Source organism: Beta vulgaris, chromosome 4 (genome assembly GCF_026745355.1).
Source record: "Beta vulgaris subsp. vulgaris cultivar EL10 chromosome 4, EL10.2, whole genome shotgun sequence".
Lineage (NCBI taxonomy): Eukaryota > Viridiplantae > Streptophyta > Magnoliopsida > Caryophyllales > Amaranthaceae > Beta > Beta vulgaris.
The window spans coordinates 20,528,993-20,537,829 of record NC_079205.1 but is presented as its reverse complement, the minus strand read 5'-3'; the positions used below and the strand labels follow the sequence as shown (position 1 = coordinate 20,537,829).

The 8,837-nt window shown below is 45.8% G+C and overlaps 1 protein-coding gene across 1 annotated transcript; it reads left to right on the top strand.

Moving 5' to 3' along the window:
- Window positions 1-486: 486 nt before the first annotated feature.
- On the top strand, window positions 487-3,019 carry LOC104907495 (receptor-like serine/threonine-protein kinase At1g78530). Its single transcript, XM_019252616.3, has 5 exons — window positions 487-954; window positions 1,035-1,373; window positions 1,724-1,978; window positions 2,079-2,212; window positions 2,648-3,019. The coding sequence occupies exons 1-5, from the start codon at window positions 819-821 to the stop codon at window positions 2,864-2,866; spliced, it is 1,083 nt and encodes a 360-aa protein (XP_019108161.2). The 5' UTR covers window positions 487-818; the 3' UTR covers window positions 2,867-3,019.
- Window positions 3,020-8,837: the final 5,818 nt, after the last annotated feature.

The following is an 8,837-nucleotide window of genomic DNA, read 5'->3' as shown; positions in this document are numbered from 1 at the left end:
AGTTTTTTAAAAAAAATCTACGGGGGGCCAGGCCCAGGCCAGCCCCCATTAAGATCCGCCTCTGGTGGCGATGAGTGGTGGTAATTTTAGAGAGAAGTGTTAGTTGAAGTAAAGATTTGAACTGAAGTAAAAAAAATTCAAATGCAAAAGTAAACTAAGATGGTAAAAAAGGAGCTAAGGACATAATAGTACATTTTATGTTGGGATTGGGACGATTTTAAGTATTTTGGCGACGATGAATAGAAGTTCAGTTTACCAAAGACTCCCATATCTGCGCCAATATTCTTACGAGCAAATTTTTCAAGTCTTGCCAAAATACCGTTCAAAGCGATTTGTAAAGGAAAAGAACATTGTAAAAAGTCAGAGCCTAATACCACCAGGCACCAACAACCTAGAAATTCTGAGCCCAGATATCATTCCTAAATGGACAATTTCTTCAGCAGACCTCTTTATCAACCAAAAGAGCTGCAGTTTTACACTTATCATACACTGCATATGATAGATTACTAAAGTGAAAGTGACTTTAAAATGTGAACAAGAGCCAAAACGCACGAGTTATTGCTGGTAACTAACTGCTACAGTTGCACTCATGTGATGACAGAATCATCAAATTTATAGCAAACCAAACCAGTCCCATTTTTTTGTTTTGTCCATGACTATTTTGTCTAGAAAGATATACATTAACCAAAGCAATCAGCTTCCATTAATCATTGCTTCATAAGTTTCAGATCTAACTGTAGCAAACTTTCAAAGCTCCTATAATATATATTTTGTATATTTCAGTTTTCTCAAAACTTAATTTTACTTGTAGGTTTCAAATGAGCAATGCAAGAATAATATCCTTCTACATTGCAATAAGTTGTCTTGCATTCGTTACTTCAAAAATCATAATATCAGTTCTTCTCTACAAGAGATGGAAACGAAAGCACATGTCAGTTCAAGACAGCTACTCAGGTATGCCTCTAAACTCTAGAAACAATTCCGACTCTTTTATTATTTTTTTGAAAATTTTAGAAGACATTATAAACAAACAGGAGGGAAAATGGTGATTTTCCGGCATTCAAGAACGAAATCGCTAAAAGCAGATGCATTTTTGAAGAAGACACTGAAGTTAAGCAACAAAGATATTATTGGGTCTGGAGGTTATGGAACTGTGTATAAACTAGTGATAGATGAAGAAACATCATTTGCAGTTAAGAGGCTTAACAGGGGAAGTCCAGATCTAGACCGTGGATTCGAGAGAGAATTAGAGGCAATGGGTGATATAAAGCACAGAAACATTGTTACTCTTTATGGATATTACACTTCCCCTCATTATAATCTTCTGATATATGAGCTCATGCCTAATGGAAGTCTTGATGCATATTTATATGGTATGTCCATAATTAAAAAGATTTATGTGTTTAATGCATTTGTATTTATTTATCAATACAAATTTTTTGAAGAGAAATCTGGCTATAAAAACTTCCATATATCTTAGAACTCATAGACTCAAAATGACACCAAATTCCAAATATTCTGCCACGTTCATAGGCTCATAGCAAGAAAAAAATTGTTTACAGAATAAAACAGTTAACATCTACTCTTTTTTTGTACATTATGAAGCCGTGTTTTGTTCATAATAACAGTTAATGAGAACTGGGCATTTCTCAATGTAACTTATACGAAGTTCTCCATGTGCTCCCAAACTGAAGAATTTCAATGAATAAATGTTGTGATATAGGCAGATCAAACAATAAGAGGCATTTAGATTGGTCTTCAAGATATAAAATAGCATTAGGAGCAGCAAGAGGAATAGCATACCTGCACCATGATTGCATACCTCACATCATCCACAGAGATATCAAATCGAGCAACATCTTGCTGGACGACAATATTCAGGCTCGAGTTTCAGACTTTGGGCTAGCTACTTTCATGGAACCCGATAAGACTCATGTTTCAACTGTTGTTGCTGGCACTTTTGGTTACTTAGCCCCAGGTACTGATTTTTAACTTCATCCTTCTGTTTTCTGTATTATGAAGGCTTGGTATCATGGACAAGAAAATCTTATATAATAATTTGGTTTTCGTTTCCACAGAATACTTTGACACAGGGAAAGCAACAGCAAAAGGGGATGTTTATAGCTTTGGAGTCGTGTTGTTGGAACTTTTGACAGGAAGAAAGCCAATAGATGAAGCATTTCTTGAGGAGGGAACAAAGCTTGTTACCTGGGTTAGGCTTCAATCCTACATTTTTTGTGTTGGATCATTCCAATCCCAAATAAAAGAAGCTAATATGATTTCTAAACCAGATTTAGAGTGACAAAAATCAACAGCAGGATCACTATATTACTTCTTTCTGCTGGTGGTATTAGTTTAGACCATGGTAGTCACTCACATCCAAGGCTCCCCTCCCCAATATGTTACTTGGACTCTTCATTTAAGCTAAGAACCGTGTCAGATTCTCAATCCGACAATTCATTTTGGCCAAAATCACGGAAAACTTTTATGAAATAGCCAAGTTTGACACTTACACATATTTGATATGAGTACACGAGTCCAAGCAACATTGGCCAAATAAATAAATATAAAAAATCAAAGTACATACGTGTCAGGAGTAAATTTTCAGTTTCTAATTTCTGCTGGTAATCTACAAATTCATGAGCAGGTAAAGGCAGTCGTCCAGGAGAAGAGAGAAAAGGATGTCCTTGACAGTAGCTTGGAGTCCTGCCCCATCAAAGAAGTAAACTCCGTTTTTAGCATTGCATTAATGTGCTTAGAAACAGAGCCATTAAAGAGACCAACAATGGCTGATATTGTCAAAATGCTAGAGAAAGCAAAATCAGACGGAAAGGCTTCAGATGTTTCATCACAAACTGTTGTGTGAAAGTAATAGAAGTAGATAATAGCAGTGTTAAGTATTTGTACTCCTCAGTACCAACGGATTTGAAATTAGACTAGAATCATCATAATTCTAAACTTTGTTCAAACTGATACTGTGATACATGAAAAGGCTAGACCACAGAATTTGGCCTTCACAGCTACCGAACACAATTTTTGGAAACAACTATGAGCTCAATTCAGAAAGTGAGTTAAAAAGCCTCAAAAATTCCCAGCATACAGAACTTGAAGCTAGCTATACTAAGGTTACGGTACAAGTGTAGGAAATAATTGTGTTAACCTCTTATAGGTTAACCTGACATTCAATATATATGGTGTTTACAATACAGACCTATAACTATGAAAGTACTGTTTGGGCCCATTAAATCCTTCCAAGGAAATCATGCCACGTGGCACCGCCACCTAAGGATCGTGGGTCCCACCAGAATCACCCTATGAAAAGGTATCACCAATCCCCAAGTGAGCTGTCATGTCCAGCACACCACTTTATGGAAATTCTCACCACTATAAATACCTCTTGTCCCATCAATGCAAAGGTATTGAATACTCACCTAACTAACTTGAGTTCTCACTCTAGATTCTCTCTCTACCTCAATCATCTACTGACTTGAGCGTCGGAGGGGCGATCCCGGAACAACCCCCGGGGTAGTTTTTCTGTGTTTTGCAGGTTTCCGGTGAACTGATAATCAACCCAGCTCGGACCTAAGAACTTGTTCAGCACAGACCATTAACCTTAATTTCTAGACAGAAACAGTTTGGCGCCGTCTGTGGGGATAGTACAAAAAGTTACTTCGCCACCATTTTGAAAGACTCTCTTGCTGCTCAGCAGGACTTAATCTTAGTGCTAGTCAGCCATGGCACCTTCCAAGAACGCCCGTAACAGATCTACCCAACCTCAACAAACTGAGAGGGAACCCTCACCCCAACCAAGGAGGTCAGCACGAACTAGATCCCCATCGGTTCATACACTAGACCCTAACCTGGAGCTCTCTCAGGAACCTCAGCCTTCTCCCTCTCGGGAAATACAACGCGCTGACCCCCAACCTCTACTCACAGCTGACATTGCACTCATAGCAGCTCAGCTACAACAAACCTTGCAACAAAGCATTATGCAGATGCTGACCACTCTCCAGCAAGGGCAAGGGCATAACCAGCTCAACCTCCAGCAACGTGAGGACAACATTCAGAGGCCCTCTCATAGGGAAGAGCGAAACCCTCGCTCCCTTCATGACCAGCCTAACCGGCAAAGGTCAGCTGCTCGGGAGCTTACTCGGTCTCAAAGACCCCCCTCCCGGCAAGATGAACGCCCTCCTCTGGGCGAGAGGTCGGTCCCTCGGGAAGCCGCTCTCCGAAGGGAGGAGACCCATGTCTCCCGATCGCCAAGGGGAATCCTGGTCGCAAGCCGGAAGATCTCGGGATTTCCTTAACGAGAAACGACGGAGTCAGGGTATGATGCTCGTCAGCTCCTAGACCGCAAAGCGCTCAGCGGAAGGACACGGCGACTCCGCTCATCTAAACCCCTAAGGCTAGGAAACGGGAGCTTGAAGTTCATGACTCCGTTCAGCCGAGAGATTATTGCACCCAGACCCAAGGGAAGTCAAAACACCACTAATTGAGCCATTCGCGGGCCTAACCGACCCGGAAGATCAATGGCCACATACAAGGCTCAGATGAGCGTGCAGACCAGCTGCGAGGCCACTGGTGTCGGTTCTTCCCACCACACTAAAGGGTCGCGCTGAATTGGTTCCAAGAGTTACCGGCGGGAATCATCACCGACTTCTCGGTGCTCGAAGACATGTTTACTCATCAGTTCGTGGCCGGAAAGAGGCAAAAGAAAACTAGCTTACACCTCATGGGGGTCAAACAAGAAAAGAATGAAAGTCTAGCCGACTATATAAAAAGATTCAATGAGGAATCTCTGAAGGTATCCGACCTGCAGGATGCTGTGGCCTTTGCTGCTCTCATGTCCGGATTACAACCTGGCCGGCTAAGATGGACATTGGCCGAGAGTGAGGTCAAAACCTTCTCAGAGGCCATGGCAAAGGCTCAAAGATTTATCCAAGCGGCGGATATTTGCCGCCACTCGGAAGAGGGAAGTAAGAAGAGAAAGGAAGAAGGAAACAGAGATCAGCCCAAACAGCAGAAAACGGGCGGTAGGTCGGATAGGTTTACTGATCATGGAAACGACCCTCGTTTCAATAAAAATAGAAGAGAAATATACCTGGACATCAAGCACAAGTCCATGCTGCCCAATCCCCAACCCATCCGGACCTCAGCTTACCGAGGGACAAAAGCCAGTGGTGCGAGTACCACCGGGAATGTGGTCATACCACAAAGTTGCAGGGAGCTGAAGAAGGGGTTGGACAATCTAGCTGACCAGGGGAAGCTGAACCGCTACCTCAAGCACACGAGTGAAGAGAAGGGGAAGCAGAAGGTCGGTCAGTCCAATAGTGGGGATACTGAAGGCTACATTGGGGTCATCTCGGGTGGCTTCGCTTCGGGGGCCTAACCGGCCGAGCCAGGAAAGCTCATCTCCAAAACCTCAAGCACCAAGTACTCGAGGTCAAACCAAGCCGGTCGGACTGTCCTGTGATGACCTTCGGGGAATCCAGTCGACCAGTCAGCGTACCCCATGATGACCCCTGGTCATCGAGCTCAAGGTAGCCAACTCCCGGGTAAGGCGAGTCTTGGTTGATAGTGGGTCGTCCGCTGACATCATAACTTTAGAATGCCTGAAAAAGCTGAAATACAGCGAAGAGGATGTCATACCACTCGACCAGCCACTCATAGGCTTCGGGGTAACTCGGTACAACCTGTGGGATCGATAAAGCTCCCTACTCGGATGGGTGAGAAAGGCAAAGGCAGAAGCCTACCGATCGACTTTCTAGTGGTCGACATCCCCTCCCATACAACATAATAATGGGGCGACCCACTCTGAACAAAACAAAAGCTGCTATCTCCACGTACCAACTCCTCATGCAGTTCGAAACAGATGAGGGGAAGGTCGGAAAAATTCAGGGAGATCAACAGGCTGGACGAGAATGCTATGTTAATAGCTTAAAGAGCAGAACTGAGATCGACGTCCAAGAGGACTCGAAGAAGAGGAAAAGGGAAGAAAGTTCACCAAGGAACTTGGGGGTGTACATAACAGAAAACCCCAAAAGTACGAACGACCTCAGCCAGCTGAGGAAGACGAAGAAGTAGAGATCGGGACAGAACCCGGTCGGACTGTAAGAGTGGGCAAGGCCCTAAACCCAGAAACAAGAGCACAAGTGTGCAAGTGCTCAGGGAATACCAGGACGTGTTCGCCTATGAGGCCTCAGAGATGCCGGGACTTGACCCCAAAATTATGTGTCATGAGCTGAACATTAAGGAGGGATACAAGCCGGTCAAGCAAAAGCTAAGGCATCAAGGTCCGGAAAGGTGCAAAGCTGCCGCAGCGGAGGTAAAAAAACTGCTCGAGGCAGGATTCATTGAGGAATGCCAGTACTCGGAATGGCTGGCTAACGTGGTATTGGTGAAAAAGCCGAGCGGGGCTTGGCGCATGTGCGTGGATTTCACAGACCTGAACAAGGCCTGTCCGAAAGACAACCATCCTCTGCCCAAAATAGACAGGTTAGTCGATTCGACAGCTGGTCATGCCCTTCTAAGCTTCATGGATGCTAATGCAGGCTATCACCAAATTCCCATGGCGGAACATGATCGGATTCATACCGCTTTCACCACCCCGCAAGGGGTATACTGCTATAAAATGATGCCATTCGGACTGAAAAATGCCGGAGCCACCTACCAGCGGACAGTTAATAAAATTTTCAGTGATCAGTTGGGCCGAACATCGAGGTGTATGTTGACGACATGATCGTCAAAAGCAAGGCCCACTCTGATCACCAGACGATCTGAGGGAGACGCTGAGCACACTAAGGAAGTATCGTATGATGCTCAATCCTAAAAAGTGCGTCTTCGGAGTGAAAGGGGGTAAGTGCCTCGGATTTCTGGTAGATGAAAGGGGTATTGAGGCCAACCCCGACAAGATCAAGGCAGTTCTGGAAATGAAATCCCCCCGGAACGTCAGGGAAGTGCAGCGCCTAACGGATGTCTAGCTGCCCTTGGACGGTTCCTATCACGGTCGGCTGATAAGAGCCTATTCTTTTTCAAGGCCCTTAAGAGAAAAGAGTTCGAATGGGACGAAGAAGCTGAGCAAGCCTTCGCCTCCCTCAAACTTCATCTTCAACTCTCCCAAGCTCATGTCCCCCTTGCCGGGGAAACATTGTTTGTATACTTGGCCGTATCCGAATACGCCCTAAGTGCTGTTCTGGTAGCCGAAAGGGAAGGGACGCAACACCCGGTCTACTTCATAAGCCATGCCTTCCGAGGGGCAGAAGCAAAATATAGTGAGGTGGAGAAGATGGTCTTCGCCCTCGTCATGGCAAGCAGAAAGCTGAAACCATACTTCCAAGCCCATCAAATCAAGGTCCTTACCGGACAGCCTCTCCGCAAGGTCATAGAAAGCAGGAACCACTCCAGTCGGATGACTGATTGGGCTGACCAGTTGGCTGATTTCGGCCTGGAATATGAGCCCAGAAGGGCCATCAAAGCTCAAGCCTTGGCGGACTTCATAACTGAATGCACAACTCGGCCCCCGGTCGGCCAGAATGAAGAGTGGGAGTATACGTGGATGGTCTTCCACCAAGTCAGGATGTGGGGCGGGGCTAGTGCTTAAGCCCCCGGTCGGAGAAAAAATGGAGTATGCAATCAAATTCGAGTTCCTGGGGTCGAACAATGAAGCGGAATATGAGGCTCATCCTCGGACTTCAGCTGTGCATTCTTGCAGGAGCCACGGCCATTGAGGCCCGATCAGACTCACAGCTTATAGTGGTCAGGTCTCGGGAGTACGAGGCCAAGGAGGACAATATGAGATGTATCTGGCAAGGCACAAGAGTCATCAAAAAACTCTCCCATTTCCGCATCAGCCACATACCCAGGTCGGAGAATCAACAAGCCGACGCCCTGGCTCGTATGGCTAGTTCAGCAGAGGGGTCAGCCCCTCGGACTATCATGTGGGAGGTGCTTCGCCAGCCCAGCATAAATGCCAAGAACAGCTGATTCTAGACCGAACGGCCACTTGGATGGATGAGGTGGTCGGATACTTAAGGGATGGAGTCCTCCCAACAGATGTCAAAGAAGCCGAAAGGATCAAGCACCGAGCAGGTTGGTTCTTATGGCATGACGAGCAGCTCTACAAGAAGTCATACACGCACCCATTGCTGAAATGGTAACCCCTGAAGAAGGAAATTACATCCTAAGGGAAATACACCAAGGGGCGTGTAGAGCCATCAAGGGGGAGAACCATAGCAGGAAAAGCTCTAAGGGCTGGGTATTACTGGCCTACCCTCAAGGCAGATGCACAAGAATTGGTAAGAGATGTCCATCTTGCCAAATCCATTCGGATATTCCCAGATCCCCAGCTACCCCCCTCAATCCCATTCAAGCAGTTCTACCATTTGACAAATGGGGCATGGACCTGCTCGGCCCGTTCCCACCAGCATCGGGTCAGCGGAAGTTCTTGATAGTGGCCATAGACTATTTCACCAAGTGGACTGAAGCCGAACCCCTTGCCTCCATCACTGACAAACAAGTGCAAGCCTTCATTTGGAGGAACATAATCACAAGGTTTGGAGTCCCCGAGCCCTGGTCTCGGACAATGGTCGGCAATTTAATAGTGGACCAACTCGGGAATATTGTGCCGTTTTGGATACAGACCAGGTTCTCTGCGTGTCCCGACCACAAACTAACGGCCAAGCGAAGCGGCCAATAAATAGTGCTCAAGGGGATCAAAAAATCCTTGACGCAGCGAAAGGGGCTTGGGTGGACGACCTACCTGGAGTCTTGTGGTCTGCTCGGACAACGGTAAAGGAAGCAACGGGACACTCCCCGTTCGGACTGGTCTATGGTAGTGA

Excerpts from the sequence above, each read along its gene's own strand:
- LOC104907495 (XM_019252616.3), top strand. The coding sequence starts at position 819 with ATGAGCAATGCAAGAATAATATCCTTCTACATTGCAATAAGTTGTCTT. Across the intron at positions 955-1,034 it reads AGTTCAAGACAGCTACTCAG|GAGGGAAAATGGTGATTTTC; the intron begins GTATGCCTCTAA and ends ATAAACAAACAG. Across the intron at positions 1,374-1,723 it reads TCTTGATGCATATTTATATG|GCAGATCAAACAATAAGAGG; the intron begins GTATGTCCATAA and ends GTTGTGATATAG.